The sequence below is a fragment of the Rhamphochromis sp. 'chilingali' genome (genome assembly GCF_963969265.1).
Source record: "Rhamphochromis sp. 'chilingali' genome assembly, chromosome: 11".
NCBI classification, from domain to species: Eukaryota; Metazoa; Chordata; class Actinopteri; order Cichliformes; family Cichlidae; genus Rhamphochromis; species Rhamphochromis sp. 'chilingali'.
In genome coordinates, this window is record NC_137938.1 from 25,172,748 (window position 1) to 25,197,283 (window position 24,536).

At 38.8% G+C, this 24,536-nt stretch overlaps 2 protein-coding genes across 2 annotated transcripts; both read left to right on the plus strand.

Moving 5' to 3' along the window:
- Positions 1–5,385: 5,385 nt before the first annotated feature.
- cd4-1 (CD4-1 molecule) lies at positions 5,386–12,417 on the plus strand. The gene is made up of 10 exons (XM_080897025.1): positions 5,386–5,422; positions 8,814–8,884; positions 8,981–9,136; positions 9,239–9,388; positions 9,712–9,948; positions 10,036–10,413; positions 11,122–11,364; positions 11,511–11,611; positions 11,716–11,759; positions 11,976–12,417. The coding sequence occupies exons 2-10, from the start codon at positions 8,827–8,829 to the stop codon at positions 12,004–12,006; spliced, it is 1,398 nt and encodes a 465-aa protein (XP_080753151.1). The 5' UTR covers positions 5,386–5,422; positions 8,814–8,826; the 3' UTR covers positions 12,007–12,417.
- A 4,553-nt stretch (positions 12,418–16,970) lies between these two features.
- On the plus strand, positions 16,971–23,889 carry cldc1 (C-type lectin domain containing 1; the record flags this gene model as incomplete). Its single annotated transcript, XM_080896834.1, has 6 exons — positions 16,971–17,061; positions 18,848–18,958; positions 21,676–21,810; positions 21,913–22,064; positions 23,332–23,453; positions 23,727–23,889. The coding sequence occupies 6 exons, from the start codon at positions 16,971–16,973 to the stop codon at positions 23,887–23,889; spliced, it is 774 nt and encodes a 257-aa protein (XP_080752960.1).
- Between the last annotated feature and the right edge of the window lie 647 nt (positions 23,890–24,536).

Sequence of the window (24,536 nt, forward strand, 5' to 3'; positions counted from 1 at the left end):
GTAGATAATAATATGAGAGATGACCCACTCAGTCACAGTGAATTATCTCTTTATTTCTCCACATTTTGTAACAAGACTTTGTACAGAACGACATCAGCTGAGTAAGTTAAGCCTCTTTTACCTTATAGAACCGGGAAACTGTGTCTTCTACCAAGTATGTGTGTGTTTTGCTTGTAGTTTGCTACTAAATAACTGTTTGCGAAAAATCAGCAGCAGCCCAGCGAGTGGAAAACTTAACGACAAATGCATCTTTACATTTCTCACTTCCGAATTAATGATGTTTACATTCACATCTTCCAAAAGTCACACTGGCTTCATATTGCCTGTGTTTTATTGTGCGTATTTGCGCATCAGATGTTTTATTAAATTTGTCACAGATACTTTTTAAACATCAGTCTGCAAACTTTGGACTCGTACCGCAGGTCATGATCATCATTATCAAAGGCAATATAAACACTTTTTCTATTTCTATTTCTTTTAGTTTACCTTTAACTTTGAAGATGATTTTTGCCCATTAAAAAATCTGCCTCTCCTGTTGCCTCTGAAGCGGCATTAGGAAGCAGGCTCCTCAAAATCAACGCCGCAAGGCTGAGCCTGCAGCGAACAAAAAAACTGCACAAATGCACATGTGAGGCATATTTTTAAAATGATTTGATTATTTAATCTAATGGCAGCTTAGTGTGTTTTTTAGCTATTGGGCAGATGTAGCAAAGGAACATCACTGAACTCTTCCTGACACTTTGAATGTGGCCGTCTGTACAATGAGTGGCAACATGTGAGTAGTGGAATAGTGTTTTTGTGCCTAACGTTTATGCAATTAAAATGCATTTAGTTCTTATTTGAATGCATGTTGATGGAAAAAAAATTGCAAAACATTTCCATAATTTCCGGATATAAACTGTAGGATGTACAGAAAAACATTACTGACTGAAAACTGAATTTTGTTTGTGTCATTGTTTTGAGAAATGCTCTAAAACTGACATCAAATGTTTTTTGTTTCCATTTTGTTTATTCATTTATTACAATAAGCGAATAATCATATTATCTCGATTACTTACAGGAATGCAGTAACGTGCTTCAGCTACGCTCAGCGCATATGCTGCACACACGTCTGTAGGCGCTGTGGAAATATACAGCAGTGTTTCCACTGCAAACAAACGTCATCATTAACCTCATCATCTTAATCACAGATTTATAGTAGCAGTCGTGTGCAGTCCATATGAATTAGAAAATCTACATGAACTGTGGCAAAATCTACATTTTCCTTTTGATAAAAACGATCATCCAGCGGCCCACAAACCAAAAATAACTTACAGATACTGATGATGGAGGTTTTAGCGATGAGTGGGAGAGACAGTAAACTTTTCTGTCTTTGCGACTGTTTCACAAGTTTGAGGTTTCAAAGAAGCTTGAATGAAGTTCCCCTCATGATGAAACACACTAAATGTTTTCAGGCACTGAGGGAGAATGTCACTTGTTTCTGATTCTTAACATCTTTTCCACTGACATTTTGTTTATTTATGAAACACAAAAACAGCCACAGACTCTTAAACTTCCAGCACACACCCAGCACCTTCAGCACATCCTCCCGTCTTTGGCTAAATCGCACGCCATAAGTCTAACCTGTAATTTTATCAAATACAATAAAACCAGCGCAAGTCAGAGACAGGAAATAGAGATCGATTGCCGAGGGAAACCCTCTGTAGGAGAGATTGGAGGCTGAGGAAGCATGAGAGGCATATGAAAAAAGTGAATCACCCATCTTTCTTGCTTGTGGCCCACACTTTGTCTTTTTCTTTTTCAGTAATGACACAGTGTGGTGCACACCCCCTCGTTAGGTGTGTGTGACTAATGAGGGAGTCCTCACTTTCAAGGTGTTTTCCATCAAAATCACAGCTCATAAACAAATATGCATCCACCAAGGAAAGAAAGGGGTGTCGCGCTGATCGCGGGCTTTGCAGCCGCTTTTATATCCGAGTAATCTGAAAGGAGCTCCATTTAAAAGCTCATTTCATTTAGGCCTGTAAGCAAACGTTTGGCTGAGGCAGCACAGACGTGAAGGTTTTGCTTTACGAGTGAACAAAAGCTTGTTTCATTTCGAGCTCAGAAGGAACAGAAGCAGGTGTGAGCCCTTCATGAAGGCAGTACAGAGGCAGGCAGAGAAACCTCAGAGAGACACATGAGACGTGTGTGAGATGTTTGTTTTGTTCTTGTTGTGGTTCCTGTATCTAAACCACCTCAGCAGCATGTTTCTGCAGCACCAGTCTGATCCCTGTAGCCTTCATTAGCTGTGATGGAAGAGATCATCTGATTTCTTGAATGAAAAATAAGCGATTAGCTTCTATTTCAGCAGAATAAACAGCCAAACGATAACCCTTTACAGAGTCAGTGCATCTGTGTCAAACATGCTGCTGAGCCTCTCAGGCCTGCCTTCAAAGTGTAGTACTTCACTGGTATTGTGCCCAAATTTTAAGCAGTTTTGATTCAATTTAATGTAATCTTCCAGTCACAGGATCTCTCATGTTTTCTGAGGACATCAAAGATGCTCAAATTTTTGTAATTAGTTTGCAGTTTAATGTTTTATCTAGCACATCAGCACAGCTGCCATAGCTGTAAGGCAATACTGTACTCACCCATACAGCTCGTGTGTACAACTTCTGAGAAGCTGAGAAGCTGACAACAGTGAGAAAACACAGAAATCTACAGATGTTGTTGAGTCGAGCGCAGATGTGACTCGGCTGCATTTTAGGAGTGCAAATAAGAACAAGCAGATGATCAGCTCCCTCACAGGTGGACAGTTACTATTATTAAGTAATAAAGCAATGAGTAATCAGAGTGCCGTACAGAGAGAAAAGTGAAATGTGCAGAGAATCTGAAATCTTAAGCTCAAAATTATGATACCGATCCCCAACAAGAGTCATCTGTGGGACTCTTTATATCACTTTTCAGGTCAAGAAGGGAGATTGAGGGAAAGGTGTTGTTATATTTCTCCCGGACTGCCCGAACTCTGCAAGCTATACGTATAAATAAATTTTAGTGGCATGGCAGATTGACTGATGACGACCGATTGCCTTCATGTCAAAGAAAAGAAGAATATCGCCTCTACCATGAATTTGATCACACTCTGGTAAAATGAACTGGATTGATGCTGCGTGCCTTTTTTTAAATGAACAAAGTAGTTTGCTGATAATTACATTTAGCACAGTTACATTTACAGACTAATGTTGGCCGTCATAGACCTCAGTCTGGTCAACCTTTTATTCACGTGTTTGTCTGTTAACCAAGGGTCCCAGATATTTTAGCAACTAAAGTGACCCCTTTATACTTTATACAACAAAACCTAATTTACATGGCTCTATTTGTGTTTATTCTAATGTAATCAGCAACGGTTTTAAATCATTTTGATGTTACCCAACTCAAACGCTTTAGCTATATTTCATCGTCATCGGGCACCGAGTATGTGCTCGACTTTTGCAGATTTGGTTCTCTGAGTCTGTTAGCTACGCTCACTGTAAAACATTGTAATGCAGCGATTCCAAGTAAAAACATTTAAATAAAACAAACCAGAAACATTTCCATCATCATACATGACCCCACACAACTTTCCATTATCCCTGACACACCATTGTTCCAATTCCTGTAATCTATGAAAAAATATGAGTGAAGTAGACCGATGAATTCATGGTAGGAAATGTTTTCATGATTAAAGATTAAAGACAAATATTTCTACACCGCTAACGTCATAAACGAGTCCACGCGGTCATTTGAAGTTAAAACTCGCAAACCCAGCATTGTTCTGATGAAGTTCGATCAGTTTTTCTGTTTAATACAAATTTGCTGGTAAGACATAAAGAAACGGGAATTATGTAAGACGGAAACATTCAATAAAAAACTATTGATCGCTTTCACCCGCGCTGACCGTTTGGCGGGTCTTTTCTTGTCAAACGCACAAAGGGAAGATTTTCTTTACTCGACAAATCTTTACATTTCAGTACAGTTTGTTTTATTAAAATCAGTTCATCGAATCTTAGATTGAAAGGAAATTTCAATTTACTGCTAGTTACCGCCAAATAACATGACACAGTGGTTTTTATTTTGATGAATGTTTTCCTCGATGCTGTAGCTTCGGCGGAGCTCCGTAACAAGCACAAACAGATTATATACATCGAAAAATGAGTAACATTTAAGCTACTCAGCAACAACTGAAGAAGACATATTGTGAACATTTATTCTGGCGGGTATGTTTGTACGATTGTGATTTCAGCACCTTTACACGCGCGGCTGGTTGGACTTATAAATTTCACAAAGTAATTGTGTTTGTTGACTTTATTCTACTTTAACATCCATTCATCTTGTTCTGAACTTTAAAACTTAGGCCGTGATTATTGGTTGATTGATGATTCGCTCGCCGTGTTCAGACAGCAATATTTGTTTGCTTTCTGGAAGAAATCTAAACATGTCAAAGATGGGGAAAAAATGAACGATAAGGGCAATTTTAAAGTGCGAAGAGGTTCTGAAAAGCACTGGTCATGGAAGTGAGAGCGAGACCTTACAGAAGAGACGCTGCACTGCACCGTCGTCGATAGACTTGAAGATTTTAAGTCCATGAAGTCTGTTATTCCGTCATATATAAATTAATCTCATATATGCCGCTCTCCCAGGAAAAAAACATCCCTAAACTTTTTGCTTTTCTCATCCCGTTCTGCACTTTATCCGACTTTCTCTCCAGGAAATGTCGCATTTTTAATTTGCATCAGTCAACTGTTTTTGTGAAGATTGGTTCAGCAGTTCATGCTTGAATTCTGATACACTAATTATGTATCTAAATTGGTACAATTATAAGACCAGTGGAAAATTACAATAAATTAGTTTGTAAGCGGCTCATGTGCCGCTTAGAACGTGCTAAGGATAGATAATGAGTCCGGAGAGACCCTTCACAGAGTTTATGACATAAACAGCATCTCATACTTAATGAGCTAAGACATTTTACCCCATTAAGATTTGTTCTCTATTTGTTATTATAGCCACTGGACAGATTAAAAGTAAAAACAGAAACTCAAAAAAACATTTAATTTTACTGATTAAATGACGACATGATTACACTGCCAAAGCGATGCGTTTCAGTGTTTTGTGTATATGAATCTTAGATATTTTGTTTACTCTAAACAGTACCCAACGGTAAACAGTTTAAGGGGGTAGAAAACTTTCGAAAACTGATCTTGAGTAGAGTTTAACAACCAATCAAAGGTCATTTTTCTGACTTTGGGTCTGATCAGCATCTGTGTGTGTGTCTTCCAGGCCAATCAGTGCTGAGGGAGGTGCAACGGCATTTAAAAAGAGGGCTCGTTTGATAAATATACAACACTTCCGACTGACTCCGGATCACTGAGCACAGAGGGACACTCTGCACTGAGCAGCCGCTGTAAGTATTGTGTAATTTTTCAGATTTTAACCTAATACACACATAATTCAGAACCACGGCACACGTTGTAAAGTTAATTTATACTAGAATTATCAGTATCACATTTTTTTAAATAATAAGTTTGAAATATAAACATGTAAAGCCTCAACAGGCCCAGTGGAGCCAGAATATCACGCTGAGTTTTATGCAATTAGAGCTCCAAGGTAAGTTTTATAAATCGACAGCGCAGTGACGATCCTCTCCAGATATGAAAAAACTGAAACAAAAACTAAATAATAAACTTTTTGGAGGATTTTAAAAACACACACATTAAACGTTGCCTGAAAATGTAATTTCAGATCGTATTATTAAAAATGTTAAAATGCTAATCCATTTCTTGTATTTCTTTTTTCTTACATTTAACTAAAACATATAATCGTTTAAGCGCTGAGCAACTGACCCGTACAAAACAGATGACCGCTGAGCAAAAGATGTATGTGTAATTTTCAAATTATACATTTACAATAAAATAGGATATAAACATTTACACCGGTGGATTATTTTAGCTTGAACTAAATATGTTGACGTAGCATTAGCGATAGTTGTGTACCACAGTTATTTTTTAAGTTACTCACAAATTCACGCTTTATGACACACAACTATTCCTGATTTTCTGAAAAACAAACAATATAACACTTAAATTTTTTCTTAAGCTTCATAAATAAAATATGTTTGAGGTGATGGTGAAAAAAATAAAGGAAACTTTTTGTCAAATTAATTTAAAGTCTGGCCAAAAAAAAAGAATAAATAAGACAAATGAAGATTTAAAAAAATGAGATGAATGAAATTAAATGAAATGCTGCTGTTAATCTGGTTTCTCTGTTCATTCAGCTCCCCTCCTTCATCTCTCTGCTGTGTCTGACCCTCATCCTCCCCTCCCCCCCATCTCTGTATTTGTTGTTGTAGCTCCCTCCTGACTGCAGATACGATCATGTTGGTTTCTGGGTTATACTTCCACAGGTGCGATGACTTTGAACGTCAGTTTGTCATCAGTTTCACTCCATCACGATCTTCCCTCATTATTGTTTCTTACAAACTCTGATACAATTCATATTAAACACTATGCAGTTTCAGTCGAGTGAAATAGATTATATTGGAGCATAAATTCTCTGAGACATTCTCCCTCAACACAAAAACACCTCAGATTTTAATATTTCCTGTTGATTTTCTTCTTCTGGTAGCTGGCTCATCTATGAGCGCTAACAATTAGCTTTTTTAATTCAAGATTTTAAGAGTGAGACCCCTAGAGAGATGACTGCACTCTAAAGCTGTTACGAGAATTTTTATTTTTTATTTTTTCATGTGAATAATGAGGCTATTAGTAGGACAAAGGAGGACTTGGTGACTTTTATATTTATCCCAACACATTTATGCACATTTAGCCCATAAGGACATTGTGCATCATACGTGGAGCTGATTTTCCCTCCAATGGTGAAACTAGTGAAAACCTGTAATATTATTAAAGGTATTTGGGGGCACTTTACTGCACAGAGACATGTAGAGCCGGCGCCCGGGCTGGCCCAAACTAGAGACTCCGCAAACCTTTAATTTTACCGTAAGTTTAAATATCTATTAGCAGTTAAACCTTAAACAATAACTCAAAATAACTGGACACGAGCAGTTATTGTGTGTCTCCACATATTATATACAATAACGCATTAAATTTAGATTTAAAACAAATTCAAATTCAAATTCAAATTTTATTTGTCACGTACACAGTCATACACATTCGGTCGCCGATAAAAAAAACCTGTATTTAGGCGTAAAGTTCTGTTTTACCTCACTATTGAAGAATATTTTGATGAACAATTCTCTGATCTTCGTCTGTTTCACGAATAAAGAGCCCACAGCTTTATCCACGTCTCATAGAGAATCGTGTCATCACAGCATTGCCATTTTTCTTCAATCAAAATAATTTATTATTTTTGATCGATTTATGTTTTGATCTAAAGTGTTTAATCCAAAAAGGAAAAATATGATACTGAACTCAAGTCTTATCATTTAAAAGTCAAATAGTTCCTAAGATCTCTGGAAATTGTGGAGTGTTGCACAAATAAATCTGATTCGCTCAATCTGCTCATTCAAAATAAAAAGTCTTTAATGAACATCGGCTTATACATTAAAGAAATATTCATAATCTTACTTTAAAGCTGCTTCCCCTTCAAGAGTGTGTTTGTTGGGAGGGCACATAAATGCCCTCTTTTAACATTTTTTCAATATTCATTTATTTATCTTTTTACACAAACATACATTTAGAGTTTCTGTGTACAACCATAACACAGCGTACAGGCAAAGAGAAGAAAAACAGAGATAAGGGGTGAAACACAGAAAAAAAAAGGAGAGAAACATCTACCTTAAACCACAGTCTAGGTGTGCTGCCGGTGCTGTGGTCTTTTTAAGCGTGGAGAGATCCGTCTTTCGTGGAACACAGGAGGAAGAGAGGGGGTGTGAGAGGCAGAAGAAGGGAGGACTGGGATAAGAATCTGCACCCTTCACTAAATCAAGTCCCACCACAAGCCAGCTTACGCTCTGAGCCTCTTCCCTCCAACATTTGTCTGCTTCTTTTCATCCAAAGCCCACCACAGGCCGCCTACTCTCAGCTCTCTGAACTACTTGTCTTTTATCTTCTCAAATCTCTCAAAATCTGAGACCACCACAAACCCCCCTTTGCTTCCTGTTGAATGATTTCACTTTGCAGCAGACTTCAATATACACAGGACGCTACAACTAAACTAAAGACTCATTTTTACTGAAATGCTTATTTTTCAACATCTACTTTTCTTCTTGTTTGTCACTAAATGATTAAATACAGTACGACATATTTACGATGTATTGCGGACCTGTTCAACAGCTCTGAAAGACCTTCAAGTTTCATTTACAGGTTACATAGAGAGTTATTTATTTATTGATTCGTATGCAGTGAAGTACAACATCAGTACTAAACACCCTCAAATCAATCGGTCAATGCATTTTTTTAAAGGATTGTATTGAGTTCAGGCAGCAAATCTCAGACAATTGAACAGTAAATTGGATTTGCCATATAAACTGAAGAAGCAGGCTGATGTGGAATTTAATTCCATGGAGATTTTCTTTATGGTTTTCTTCTGTGTTGTATCTGTTTCAAAGAACTACATACATTTGTGATCATATAATATATAACAATTATACCTCGGGCTTTCTGATGTAAAGAAAGTAATACATTTCTTGAATGTTGTTCTGCTCGTTTAAGAAAGTAGCAAATAATCAGGCTTGAAGTCTTAATCAAAAAAGTTAACATTTGAAAGAAGCTATAAAAATAAAGCTTATAGTTACTATAAAAATCTATAAACTGTATTTTTATTATATTTTCCAGACATATAACAAGGATGAAGAACTTCATTCAGTCCCTTCTCCTTCTTATCGCTGTGATTGTGTCAACTACCGGTAAGACGCCCTGACTGTAGACTTATTTATTTTCATTTGGAAACTGGACTGTTTGATATTCCGTATTAACACATAACATCCTTCTCATCCTTGTAGGTGCTCAGAAAGAGATTTATGCTAAGGAGGGACAGGATATTACCTTGGAGCCAACATCCTATCCAGCAAACTCTTATGTGTACTGGTATTTTGAAAAACAGGATGGTCATCAACTTGCCTGGCTTAACCCCTTAGGCGGAAAGGGATTCAGTAATGGTAAACCATATATTTATGTATATATTATTTATTTATTGTTACTGAGCAGGGAAATACAGGTAAATAAAAAAATATTTTTAACAATAACTTTCTGCCTTGTAGATGAGAAGTGGAAAAATAGGTTGTCCTTAACTGGTGCCTCGCTGGTCATAAACGCTTTGCAGGAAGACCTCTTTGGGACTTTTGTCTGTAAAATCAGCGCAGCCGGTCAGCATGACTCGATCACTGTATTTAAAGTCATTCAAGTCAATGGTAAGAGCAAAAATAAGGTCACATGATTAGTGTGTAAGTTTAATTAATGGTTATTAAAGTTTAAACCACTGTATTTACATATCTGCATCATATTCAACAGTCTTACACAAGTTGTTCAAATATAGCGCATGTTTTTAATTTGTGTCCTGAGATGTTTGATGTAAGAGCAGTTTAACTTATTAACTTCTTAACATGGCCTTTATGAATTCATTGGACATGACAATCTGTTTTTTTAAACTACGTATGTGAAAAAAGTTTATTTTAAAATGTAAAACATATCACTTCTATTCTGTTTCCTTTATTCTGCTTGTTTTCTGTGCTAGTGATTGAGAAATCAGCCTCTCCTCTGTTGTCTGGCGATTATCTGAGTCTGACCTGCAGTCTGGGAAGTGTTCCTCAAAACACACCTGAGATTTACTGGCTCAGTCCCCAGGGAAACAGAGAAGGAAACAAAGGAATATTCTACATTCAAGCCAGAAGTGAACACAACGGCCAGTGGGACTGCGTAGTGAAAAAAAATACCAATGAAAAGAAGTTCCCAGTTTCTGTTACAGTTGTGGGTGAGTTTCTGTGTGTTTGCATTTGTTTCGCAGTTGTGTATCCTCATCTTTAAGATCAGGTTTCTAACAGTTTCTCCTCCTTTTTAGACCTCGCCCCTGTGCCTTCACATCAGTATACATCCACAGACTCGCCTCTCACCATCCCTTGTTCTTTAATTTCTCATGTTAGCTGGGAACAAGTGAAAAAAAAGGAGATTGAGGAAGTTCAGTGGCACTTTGCTCCTAAACTCTCCTCAGGCACCCTTTCTGACAATCCAGAGCAGCTCTTCTCCCTCGATCTGGAAAAACTTACCTGGAAGAAGGGTAAAGACAAAGGACTGTCTCCTGTATATAACATTAAAAACGGAAATCTGTCTTTGACCAAATCAAAGGCAACAGTAGAAGAAAGAGGGCGCTACACGTGCTCAATGAAATTTAAAGATGGCAGGACTCTGGAGACCACAGTAGACGTAGTGGTGTTGGAAAGTAAGTCACATTTTTTTGACAAGACCAGCTCTGTGTTGCACTCACCTCCGTTATATTTAGGGTTATTTTTTCTTTGTGACAGCTCTTGCTGCCTTCCTGCTCGGCCAGTATTTTCATTTCTCTGCTACTGAATTTATTTGCAAGTGTCCACAGTGTGACATGTTTCTAATTCACAAGCTCCTCTTGTTTTAATTGGCTGTATTAAGCATCCCCTCTGCCAGAACAGCGTGCTAACACAGTGAATCTTAATTGAACCGTGTGTTATGAGAATTTATGAAGTAAACTATGATTTCTCAGTTGCGGCTGAATGTTTTTTAAAGTAGAACCAGAAACAAATACAGATCTGATGTATTTACTCACAGGAAATTGCTCCTATAACACAATTTCTCTGGACTGTTCTCAAGCAAACCCACAACTCACATTATATTCAAATGATAAAAGCTATATTTAAATATTGATGTGAGATGTTGAATTTCTACAGCATTCACATGTGGAGGTTTGAAGCCAAACCTTTTGTTTTTTACAAGCTTTTATTTGGGAAAGAAATCAAAATGTCTTGTTTAGACATCATCGCTGCTTTCGTGGCCAAAGTTTTAGTCTGATTTCAGGAAAATGCCGTTACAGACAACTTCTTTGAAGCAATTTATTTTATAAAATGCATGTTTTTCATTTTATTTCTTTGTTCTTTCTCTTCTGCTTCGTCTCCAGTCATCGCCCACCCAAAAGCAGAGCTAATCTACGGTCAGCAGGTCAATCTGTCCTGCAGCACTGGTGACCAGCTGCCCAATGATATGAAGTTAAATTGGACTTCACCTAAAACGTCATCTTACATCTCTTACCCCACCCATATTACTGTCCCGGAAGTGGGCAAAGAAGATAACGGAAAGTGGGGGTGTGAGCTGTGGCAGGGCGGCAACAAGCTGACGTCAGATGAGATACTGCTTAAGATCGGTGAGCACGGGAAGTGAGATGAGCAGGAAGTGTGACATGGGCCTGACCTTGTGACCACAAAATTTTAAGACAGAAACTTATTTTACATGATGTGTTCTTTCTATACTGTATACTGTTTGATGACTGTCTGTCTCTGTTGTGTACAGAACCCAGACTGAGTGTGTGGATGCTAGTGATCATTTGCAGCGCAGCAGTCATCCTTCTCCTCCTCCTCGTGCTCGCTTTCATCCACTACCGACGCAGAAAAGTACAGTTCAGCCATTCATATTCCTTTCTTTTCAATCACACTGAGTTATTAGTTCAGCTTTAAGAGTTACCCCTCTGTGTCTGCCTCTTTGTCACTCACATTAGCAGAAAACGAGACTCCTCAGGCATCAACTCTGCCAGTGCAAAAAGTACGTACTAACCATTTCCTGAACTGGTAAAATGGCTCCAAAGCCACATTTATAAGCATGCACACTTATTAGCACTAAAATCTGAATGACACTTTGAGCCATGAGATATTTTTTGAAGTACGAACATTACTTAAATAAGCATTTATGATTTGGCTTTTGTAGTTCTGCGTCAGTTTCCATAACTCAAACAGAAACCTGGGACTTTTTCTTTTTCAGCCCCAAACCAAAAGGATTTTACAGAACATGAAAGCTCACAGACCGGATCTTTAAGAAGAAACGGGAACACGCTGAATTTCTGATCTGATATGTTCTGATTTACCTGATCACCTGGATTTACATCTCTCATTTTGCCATACTGGAAAGTACAAAAGAGTTTTGTTGGATTGAGGATCAAACATATCAGGCAATCTGGACTGATTTTATGTATTTTGTGTATGATTATTACCGTCTGTGACTTTAAATCATTTACACTTTGAGTCTATCTGTAGACTAAATTTCCTGTACCCTTATGTATATTTTTGAGGAGGTCTGTAATGCTTTCAGATGTGTAGGTGCTTCTGTAAATTTACATGTGCAGCATATTATTTGTGTAAAGTTTATTGCTAAAAATGGAAAGATGAAAACTGTAATGTGTAAAAACATTAGCAGATGTTTTCAATAAAGCATCAAAATCTTTCTGAGTGATGTTCCTGTAGAGGTCCTCTTGGGCTAATTTAGCGGGATGGCATCCATCTGACAGATTCGTCGATACTGGAAGGAGCAGGGAACGTCGTACCAGTTTGTGATTCTGGGTGTCCACCACCGCACAGTCCTCTCCAGCTTCCCCAGCGGACGCGTTGTTATCCGGCTCAGACTTCAGTGTGTTCCAAAATCTTTACAACGCAGATGGAAGAAGATTAACATTACTTTCATTAATATTCTGCTGAAGTGGCATTTCACCTGCTAAGTTTGTGCACTGTTTTAACAGTTGTCTTGGAAGATGCATTACTTTTAAGTAATTCTTTATTCTTCAAGAGCCATCACCAGCTAAAGGACCTGTTTATTTACCGGATGGTTCCTTGTGCTTGTGCACATTTCTAGTTGTGACTATAGTTAGTTTGAAGGATGGAGGAACTGATGCAAAACATGCCTACACCTACATACTAGTTGATGAATTGCTGTGAAGTTTTGCAAAAAACAAAAAAAAAAAAAAAAAGATCAAATTGACTTGTCCTCCAGCGCAACCATCAGGTTTTCAGGGAACTGCCGTAAAGGTTATTTAATAAATGTTTGTGCTTTGTACTTTTCATCATGTCTAATATGGTGATGTTCTCATGAAAACAGTGGTAGTTTTCTTCTTCGAACAGTTTTCTCATGGAAAAATGTCATGACGTAATGAGACATGCAATTATATTAAAACATCTATAAATCTAAACACCGTCTGTTGGAGGGAATTCATTTCACATACACCATAGGCTAGTCCAGAGACTTTAGCAACCTCTTCAGCATTATTAGTAATATGACACCTATAAAAATAAAAACACCCCACATTACTTAAACCAGTAATTATGTACTTGGTGCCAAGAAACCTTTGCTGTGTACAAAAGCCCGATTAACAGGCTGAAAATGCTCTTTAAGGACTTGGCGAGCTCTGTGAACCCATCTGGGTTGATTTTAATCGAAGCTGATCCTCAACTCTGCCTCGATCACCGTTTTCTCAAAAGAAGTACATTTATTGTTAAGTCTTTAGTGAACATGCATGAACCAAAACTCTGTGTAGGTGTCAAACTGTATGTTTCCTTTACAGCATATGAAACCTAAATAAAAGATGATGGCAACGTTACAGAAACACCCAGGCCTTCATTTTAAGTCTCTAAAGCATTCAGTGTGTAGGCAGGCAGGTGCTGCAGCTCCATGCAACAATGTTTGTCGTTAAACCAACGATAGGTTACTCGATGATTATTCAGACTAGCGTGTTCATTTATACATGTTTGCTTTAGGATTGTAAAGAAATGTCGTGTTTGTCATTTGTCATAATAATATAAATATTTGTTTAAAATTGTTTAACTAAGTAAATATGATTAAAGAGCAAAATGGTCAGAATTAGCATCAGCATTGTTTTATAAACTGAAAATTAATAATTCATATTTTCAGCAATCGTTTTATCTTCATTTTTTGCGCAATCTGCACTACCAAACAGACTCTAATGTGATCCGTACATCTATCTAGAAGTGGCCAAAGGAGTCATTTAACTGACATAAACAACAATCACACAACTTTTTTTTTTTTACTGTTTCCCAACTGCTTCTCTACCAACCATAGACTGTATATAAAAAATGGACACAGCCAGCATGGTGTCACCCACTGGTTTGCAAAGTCCTGCCATGAAACCTTGAGTTTAGCAATGACGATGAGCGACCCAAGGAGCACTGCAGCTCTTAAGGCAGCAGCGTATCAATCAGTAACTAGGCCTGAGCTAAACCACACTCTGGTTTGACACAGGCCTAATCCTCATTTTGACTACAATCTGATGTTATATTACAAAATGCATAATTTTGTGTTAAAATAACTATCAATTGAAACAATAAGGCATCAGGAAAGTGTTCATGAGTGATTTCTTTATTGACTTCCATACAGTCTGACTTCTTTCTGCATCTATATGAGGTGCCCCCTGCTGGCCATTTGAGAGAATGCAAGTTCCTGCATCCATGAGACAAAGCCTGTGTGGTCTTCAGAGTAGGTGCAGACATCGCACTCGAGTTACAGTGAGGAAAAACTCATAAGTGAAACCCCAAAACTTTTTAGGGTTTTTTACACGAAAGCTATAGCAGCTGAATTAACCTGTTTTAACAAAGCATCAGATGGACATTTTTAAACTAATAGCTTTTACATATTTTTAAATGTCCACAAGCTTCAACATCACACAATCCACAGTGAGAACTATTTGTCTCTCTAACTGATGATCATTTGTAAACTGTATCTGTTAACAACCATCAGAAATGCTTTTTACTTTATTTTTTTACTTTATTTTTTTTTGTTAGATCACCCACTTTTTGTATGATGATACCATCCTGAGAAGACCATTGAAATTTGAATCAATCAATTCATACTTACGAAACTTGAAGCGTTGAGTTGTCCACCCATTTCCAGTCTCCTCTGTTCTCAATGTCACTCAGCCCAAGCCAGTAGAATGGGTTAAATGTCCCAATCGTCCTGGCTTCTTTTTCAAGAGCGTCCTAAAAATAGGTACAGTCAAATTCTTTAGCACTTGTGAATTCCAAAGAAATAGATTTGAAACTTTTAAAGTACAAAGAAACTCTCACATACTCTTCTTTGGTGGTCAGGATGGCGAGATGTCCGCCTATATCCTTACATTTGAGCGTACTGTTAAGCCAACCGTCGGTATCGTTGCTGAGGAAAAAGCAGTGATCCCCTATGTGAACCCACCCGTCAGGACACTCTGTGCAGTTGATCGCTGTAGGGTGACACGGGGACAGACAAATATACAAGTTAAACATTTATAGAAAGGTGCAGAACAAGAAACAAGCACTGAATTATCATTCATCTGCTGAACATTTGGTACCTGGAGCTGAACAGTTGTGTGCCAGGTCGGAGTATTGGTTACACATGTGTCTGAAGCGGTCCTTCAAAGACTCTAGTTTCAGCTTTAGAAAGGTCAGCTCTCCCTCTGTGTTGTTTGCGTCCTGAGCAGATTCAGCACTAGCAAACAGGCCGAGCACAACGCAGAGGATGGCGAGGCCTTTAATGCCCAAGGTGGCTGATGACAGACAGCAGACTCAGCATTAGCACACATGCAAACAGATCCGGACATACGAATATCTGGAGCTGCATCGGGGCTTCTTACCTTTCTTTTGGATAAGATGCATGTCAGCTGTCAGCTTGCAGGATATCGCAGTCTTTGGTGTCCTCTCTGTGCCCTTTTGATCTTTTATATAGCAGTTTGTGTGTCAAAGAGAAGGGAAAAGTACAGCTTGCACAAATCTTCCAGACAGATTGGACTCTTCATGGCTATCAAACCATGTAAACTCAGATGGTGCAATCTCTTGTAGCCAAACTAGTAATAACCTGCCATGTTGGATTGCACAAACAAACATTTGATGATGGGGAGCTGGCATGTAGGTTCAGTATTATTTACCAAAAACATGAGCAAAGTTCTCTTTCTGTCCCCAACTTTTTTAAAACTGGCAAAAATGGAGGACTGACTATGACTCAGCATTTACCAGCACTGCAAGTGTGTGTGTGTGCTGGTAAACATGTGCGTGTGTCCTTAAGGTTATTTGTATTCTCTCCATAAGCAGAACAGCTGTAACAATATCACCTCTTCACCACACACACACCAGATGCCCACTCTGTTCTTCCAGCACACTGTCAACATTTTTTCTGGTACATGTCCAAGTTATTTTTTTTCCTGGCACCTTATTCCCACAGACATTGTCAGCTCTTGTGCTTCATGAGGTTTTGTTATTCAAACCAAACTAATTAAAACAGAGAGGAGGGGTGTTTCATGTTTGTGTCTTATTCAGTGACTGCTGTGCTGAAATTTGTGGTTGCACATGACCAGAAATTCTTCTCTTCTGACTTCCTGTACTTTTCTCGCTGAGCCACAGCTTGGCTCTTCTTTTTTAAAACACGCTGTTCCCGCCTGCTTTCCCATCACAACCTTGTCACAGCTCCAGTTCTAGTTCTTGTTGCTTTAATTAATGTCAGGAGGAGTTCAAGTACACACTGTATTTTTTCGGATCCTGTTAAAGAACACGTTCCCCCATTCTGACTCATCCGTAACGAATTTCCAGAATCGGTGGCTCAATCCAAACAGAGCCGAGGAAACTTCTGGGATTGCGCAAGATGGGGCTTGATGGCAAGATGTCCCACCAATGAGAAGCACACGGTGCCAAAAATGTGAGGAAAGAGCCTCCCTGTTTGGCTTAACAAATTCTCCTTTTTTACAAAACAGATGACACAGAAAAGCTTGAGTTATCTCGTGGAGGGCAAAGAGTAGTGTTGTGCAGTTCTCTGAGCAAATATATTTAACACTGCAACGTTCTTTGATTCAGGGGGACGTGCCTCAATAATTCAACCAGCAGGGACAAATTTAATTTTAAGGAGAAATATTGTTTCTCCAGACAAAAGATACCAAAACCTTTAGGGACCTGAAGAGGTAGCATATAGAAGGACAAAGTGGGGAAGAGGGTTGAGAAGGAAACTACAGACATGGAGCAGAGAGAAAACTACAGCAGCCTGCACGAGTTCACAGAGGAGCCCAGACCGGGAGCGAACAGGCTCGTCCCACAATACAGCGACGGTAATTTGTGTGAACAAACAGATGCGTGAGAGCCAGAGGTGGACTTGAGTACATTTACTTAATTGCTAAACTCAGCTATGATTTACATGGTACTAGACTACTATTTTGTACCCATGTTTTATACTGGATGCAGAATAAAATATGGATACAAAGTACTTACCGCCTGTATTTCACTTGACTTTATTAATGCTACTTTTTTATATATTATAGCAGAGTTTTTGTTACAAATGAATTCATATAAGTTGCTCATTACAGCTGCTGTGTGGTAAAGTTATTGTGTAGCTAGTGCTACCTTATTTTAGATTTTGCTGTTTTAACCTCCTGAGGCCCGAGCTATGTGTGATTAGCTGCTCCTGATAGTCTAGTCTAATAATGAAGCTTTACCCCAGATTATAAACTTGTTACTTTGCTACAAAGTTTTCTTATGCCTTGTTTTTTTAAATAGTATTTTCTCACAAGGGGATAGTGCCTTTATTTTTATTTTATTTTTTTCTTATTTTGCAGCATAAGACAATAAATTTAACATTGCTTAACAAAGCATGAAAAAACTGAGCACATTGAAATTTAAGGTGCAGAACAGCCATAAATGTGATGTCCTCACATGAGGTCGAAGGATCTCAGGAGGTTAAGACTATTTAAACACGTATCCATTGAATGTAGTAGTAAAAACAATGAAATATTAAGAAACACAGTTGGAATCAGTTTTTTTTAGGTGAGCTTACTTTCACAGCTATCATGAGCAGAAGTCCATGTGATGTTGGAAAGAACTTGAACTATCTTTAATTTAGTGCTGCAGTTTTAACGTATCTAAATTTCACTTGAATGCTCGTGTCTATGCTTTCCTGGCAGCTCAGGGACTCCATGCTTCAAACAGCAGGATCCAGGGTTCAAAGCTTGGTGCTGCCTTTCTGTGTGGATTGTGCATCTTCAGCTCATGTTGCTAGGTTATTCCTTCTTATCTTAGTTCAAATTACTCTCATCAAATTCATTTAAACTTTAATTTCCTCTTTATATTAAACAGAGTTGGTCTACAATCTTACTTTGCAGATGAATGTTTTTTACAAACACATCGTCTCATAAAGGAAGTGGCTGCAGATTATGCTTTAAGTCCAACTGTCTTATAGAATCACAGCCAAAAATGTTGGCAGTGGTACAAATTTCTTGTTGCTGCTTCAGCTTTATTTAAACTGGTGTGTGTGTGTGTGTGTGTGTGTGTGTGTGTGTGTGTGTGTGTGTGTGTGTGTGTGTGTGTGTGTGTGTGTGTGTGTGTGTGTGTGTGTGTGTGTGTGTTTATGATCTAGCAAAGAAACAATCAAACACATTTCATACATTTCATGGGGAATGTTGATCTGTCTTCTTTGTATCTTCTGCAGTGTGTTTAATATCAGCTGCCAGGACAAATCCAGAAGCTCTTTGTAATTAACATATTTGCTTCTGATCATAATAATACAGGAATGCTGAGAGCCACCACCATAAAAACTGGGGCGTCAAAGCACCCTGCCAAAACTTGTGGCCATGACTGTAATCTCTAAGGATAAAATTGATGCACAACTTTCAGTATCTGAAACTCTGTATTTTAGTGTTAGTGTACATATGTGACAGCATGAGGCAGAGAGTATCCACTGGCTTGCTATCTTTGGGGATTTGAAAATATAATGAAGCTAAACTCTGGTCAAACGGTTCTGCCCCACAATTTCCTTTAAAGTCTGCTCTCGCTGCTACACCAGAGGAATTAAAGTGGTGAATTGACAGCTTGCATGCTGTGGACTGTTTTGTGTCTAATCAGGCTCCCAGGGACTGAAGCAAGGCGTCAAGTGTTTGAGGAGTAAGACTTCTCTCCTGATACTTATTGGCTTTTTGGCCTCCATCTGTGGCAACATCGTACTCGCTGTGCTCTGTAAGTATAAATACTGTCTCAGAACCTCGTGCCCCCTCCTGTGTGTGCTGTACTTTGGGTCCAGTGCAAAAGACTTTGGTACTTAAAATAAAAAGCTTAGTAACTAAAAGTCCATATTTATCAGTTTTTCTTCATAAAGAGTGTGTAGGAAAGAGGGAAAAAAAATCAATATTTGCTACAAGCAACTACCATCAGTTCCCCTGCATATGTACACAGCTTCGAAGTATTTAGGATGTATATGTTGGAGCTCATCTCAGTTCATCAGTGGATTTATTTTCAGTATCTTCTGTCTCTTCATGAAATCCCAGACTGACTCCACCATGTTGGGATCAGGCCTCTTTAGGGGGGAAACTCATTGCTCTTGCTGTCATTAAAGATAGTCATTTATGACTCTGGCTCTATGTTTGGAGTCATTTTTGTGCTGCAGTCTGAATTTAGTACCAACCTGATGTCTCCCTCAGGTATTGGTTGATAGAAAATGAAACATTTGAAGTGCCTAAAACTTTTGCACTGTGCTCTACATCTGCCTGTCTATGTCTGTGTCTTTGGGTCTCTATCCCACGCTGATTATTCTCTCTTTATTTCAGCTCAGTGGGCTTTTGGACACCTAGAATTGGCAATAAAAAAGATAAAGCACTCTCTCCAGTCCAGTGAGGGTCATGTAATAGAAAAAGCACAAAAGTCCATAATTGTGAAATATTTCTCCTGCAGGGCCAAGAGTCTCTGGCAGCTCAGCCTGATAATGTGCTTGTGAGGACACTCTTTCATTTAAAACAAACACCACTGGGGCCGTACGTGCTTGATCTATTGCCACGCATGCACATACACACTCGTTCAGACGCACACTCCCAAGCTATCGAGTACAATTTTCAGATCCGAAAATGATGACTGGGATGTCTTGCAGCAAGAGGAGGAAAAAAAAAGAAATACTTCCTATGACAACAGGATCTCTAACATATTTTAAGACTTTCGAAAGAGAGAGTGCTTTAATTCCATTTCATGACTCTGTAGAGCAAGTCTGCCTAAGTAAAACAAATTAAATGTAATGTAATGGTATATACAGTAGCTGCAGATTAAATCACAACTGCCGTATGAAAAGTTAACACATTTCATTTCACAAACATCTGCAGCATATGCATTTGTAGAAAGGTTTTTTGTGACGTCATGCAAGCCACATTTTACCACAGCAGCACCTGCACCTGTGTTTTGAGAGGGCTTTCCAGGAAAGGATCACATGTCATTAGTGGTAAAAGGTCCAACTCGTTTTTCTAGCACATATTAACTCTGATGTGATTTACTAACCACAGTTCAGCTTACAGTAAATCAAGATAAACATGCTGAAAATAACTTTGAATCAGTTCAGCTGTTGCAAGCACCTTGGCTTTCACTTCCCTGACACATGACCAGTTGCGACACTTCTTCAGGGTAACATGTTGATTGGGCCTGAAGGATGTCACCACTTCTTATGGTACTTCTTAATGACAGTGAGGTAACTATAGTAACCATTATCTCTATTTATGTCATTAGATGAATATATTTTTTAAACGTTTCAGTACTCAAATGGGAAGTGGCAACATAAAAGAGAGCAGACACACAAATGGAAAAATATGTGGCAATGAAACCAGATTGCAAATGATAATTTCTTCTGGCCGCAAGGGATCTCATGTAAACACGATCATTCCAGCCAGGGCAGCAATGAAACCATACAGAGTCACAGACTGTAAAGAGAAGGCTTATATGCTTCAAGAGGGAGCGGTTTATTGGCAAATGAGAAACCACAACAGTATAAAAACTGCATTTGTTTATATTCAGTCTTATATTCAGTCCAACACGAGAATACTGGATGGATTTATCCGGTGATCGACCCCGAGATATTGGCTGTGTTGATTGAAATGTCTTCACTGTCTCATATAATTTTGCACATGCATCCGTGTTCTTTTCATCAATATCATCGCTGAGTCAACAATTAGATTTTCCTCATAATGTTCCTATCAACCTGCTAATTTCCAAACATTAGTGTGCGAGCACTCTGATAGCTGTTAGCAAAGCATGCCAGCGGATGCTCCACCAAACGATCACATTTGCTGTGGATTGCTTTGCTGATCGGTCCATCACTTTTTTCCAGACTGATCTTCCCAAGTATCACATGAATTGCCATAAAATTTGGTACATACACTCATCAGAAATTTAGGTACACCTTGCCACTGCTGGGTCGGATACCCTTTTGTCTTCACGGCTGCCCTAATTCTGGATGTGCTGGAAACATTCATCAGAGATTTTGACCCATATTGACATGATAGCCTCACATCAACATTGATGTGCAACATCTCAGTAGTGCTCTGTGTGGAGCACTACAGAGGCCATTTGAGTCCAGGAAAATCATTGTTATGTTTAAGAAACCAGCTTGTGATGATTTGAGCTTTGTGACATGGCGCTGCTGAAAGCGGGATAAGGCGCCATGATCTTTTGACTTAACAACCAAAGTCAAAAGGTCACTGCAGTAACTTAAATCATGCACATATTTCTTCCCCATTCTGATTTTCAGTTTAAACTTCAGCAAGTTTTCTTGACCATGTCACATTGCCTAAATGCAGTGAGTGAGTTGCTGCCACATGATTGGCTGATTCGATGTTTAAATTAGCATTTAGCTGAACACGTATACCTATTGTGGCCTATCTATCTATCTATCTATCTATCTATCTCTCTCTCTCTCTCAGTGATTAGTAGGCCGGTGCCAACAGCCCCACTGGAGTCTTCCTCCTCTTCAGCTCTGGGTTTGAAATCGATGCAGAGGCGTTACATCCAGCTGTGTGAAGACTACACTGCCCTGGGACAGGGCTGTTCAAAGACAGGTGGCAGGAAGTCGTTCAAACAAATGAACACAGTCTTCATTTCCTGCTGTCTTTGATTTCCCTTTCCCCTCATCCCTTTATCTTGCTCTTTCTCATTAACAGTTAAGCAGTGCAGGGAGTGTCCTGAAGGTTGGCTTCACATCGGGAATCAGTGTTACTATTTCAGCAATGACAGGCTGGACTGGGTGAGGAGCAGAGACAGCTGTGAAGAAATGGGCAGCCATCTCACCATACTGCACACCATAGAACAGCATGTATGCAAATTAATGTGTTTTGTGTGCGTGTGCTTGTGTGTGTGAGTGTGTTGAACCCTGCTGACCAGCACAGGTGTTGCTCATTCCCCTAATTGTGTGGGTTACAGCATGCTGTTGGCGAAGGAGTGGATGTGGGTGGAAGGAGCGATGACACTCATATATCTTTGCGAGGCAAGGTTATTTTATCTGCTGAAGTTAAGAGGACCACTGGATTTTTCGGTGATAACATTAATGATGCCTTCCTTCTATTCAAGTGTCACAGTTAACATGGTCAGTGTGGCAGTTAGCTGAGTCATGCACAATACCAGGATGCTGCAATAGGAGCAAAAAAATAAAACTCAGCCCACATTCAACATAATTTGTTAAAAAACAGTAACTAAGCCACACACAAATAATGCAGTCAATTGTTTAAACTCCACAGTGTGAGTAATATTTATGTGATTTCATGATTTCATTTGTGTGATTTCATGTGATCACCATCTTGGTCTTTTGGAACCAGATAAGACCACATTAGCCAACTAGCTGAGTGACTAAGTTACAAAAAAAGAAAAGAAGAGAGCAAAATCTCCTCTTGTCCAGTTATTGTGAAAGGGGAATTGGTTAAATAGGCCAAAAACCTTTTTATATCAGGTCTTTAAAATGCTCATTTCATTGCTGATGTTCACTGATTTGACTTTTTTAGGGCGTCAGCCTCAAGTGGCGACTGGCTGAGTGGAGCCCCAGAAGTTAACGCCTAGTTACAATGCTAATTTAAGAAAATAAACATACACAGGTGATCCGAACAGACCATGTTCGACTATCGTTTTGGCTTTGTTGCACCACATCACAGTGTAAACTGAGTTAATTTGTCAAGAAAGACTCTGGGACATGTCACAAAAAAGAAAGGCATGGATGTAAATAATAAGATTTATGATGGCTAAAGTCCATTTATCACCTTCAGGTTCCATTTCCTGGCATTCTTGCATCATGACTGATGGTTTGCCGGACACAACAGAGACACTGTTAGTCTTATATGCTGTTAGATTTGCTGTTGTGCTTCTAGCTATGTGGGTTTGGTTTACTGCATTAACTGGAGATCATTCTCCAATAGTGCAATATTAAGAGAATGTATTTTGAGCTTTCGACCTTGCGGGTGTACGTTTTGCAACATAAATTTTACATCAACAGTTTTCAAGGAGCACAGCTTCTAAGTTACGGTTAAGGTTGAGTTTAGATTTTAGGTGTAAGAAAGGACTCTGAGTCATGTATGTGTGTTCATTTTCTCCAGGATGCTCTGGAAAAGGAAGCTAAGAGAATTGGTGGATTTTATTACCACTACTGGATCGGCCTGTCTGACATAGAGACTGAAGGAGAGTGGAAATGGGTGGACAACACGACACTCGAACACAAGTAACAAAATTTAATGCATGCATTTATTTTCTTTTTTAAACTTTTATTTTCGATTATGACACCAATCAATCTGTCCAGGAACAACCTATATAAATTCAAATGGCAAACTCTGCCCACACTTATATCAAAGCCTCAGGTATATCAAACATTTCATCATCAATAAATCAGGTTGCTGGCCAAGGTGAACTTGTTTTTATCATTTGTCAGACATGTTTAGTTGTTATTTATAGCTCACCTATCTATCACACTTTCTGCTCTCTCCCTCTGTCACAGATACTGGGATCAAGCGAGCTCAGAGCCAGATAACCACCACACAGGAGGGGAACACGGAGAGGACTGTGCCACCTTAGACAGCCACTCCAAGACATGGTTTGATGTTCCTTGTGATCACATTTATAAACGAATCTGCCAGATGGATGCCATTCAGCTCAACTGAATCCCTACACCACTAAAAATGATGCAGACCTGCGAAGGCTGGATATGCAAGACGTGAAAATGAATGGGGGCATGTTTGGGATTACTGAAAATAGATGTCGGCACTAAAATAAGCACAGTTTTGCTTTTTTGTTTTTGGGGTTTTTTTGTAAGCTCACGGTTGCTGAAAAGCTGCACATTATGTTGAGAAAGCTTGTTGGAGATTAAGCTGTTCGCTGAAAGATATCATTTGCTTAGTGGTGCACTGATTGTACACAAGGACGTGAATATTTTTAAAAAAATGTGAGACCATGACATCAGGTGGCAATTTTTGACTTTACAATGAACTCGTGTAGTTTCAGAGTTGCACGGTCTGCTGGGAAATGAGCATGAATGTTGTCACTGTGTCACATTTTTTTAATCTGTCTGCTGTTGAGGGCTGCAAAATGGTTTAGAAACAGCACTGTAGGGTTTGTTGGGTGCCAAGCAGCGGATGTCCTATTTTGACCTTATCTTAGAAATCCACCTTACCTTATCACACAAAACCCATATGACAGCCCGTAAAACCCTGTGAAAAAAAAAAAAAAGTTAGGGAGGTGATTTGATTCTGTTGATCGAGTTTTGTGCGTACACAGAAGTTGCGTTTTTTTAAAACTGAGGATTTCAATT

What these genes read in the sequence shown, in the direction of transcription:
- cd4-1 (XM_080897025.1), top strand. Translation starts at nt 8,827, where the DNA reads ATGAAGAACTTCATTCAGTCCCTTCTCCTTCTTATCGCTGTGATTGTG. An exon ending in AGTTTCTGTTACAGTTGTGG is followed by an intron (nt 9,949 to 10,035) that starts GTGAGTTTCTGT and finishes CCTCCTTTTTAG; the next exon opens with ACCTCGCCCCTGTGCCTTCA. An exon ending in AGACGTAGTGGTGTTGGAAA is followed by an intron (nt 10,414 to 11,121) that starts GTAAGTCACATT and finishes CTTCGTCTCCAG; the next exon opens with TCATCGCCCACCCAAAAGCA.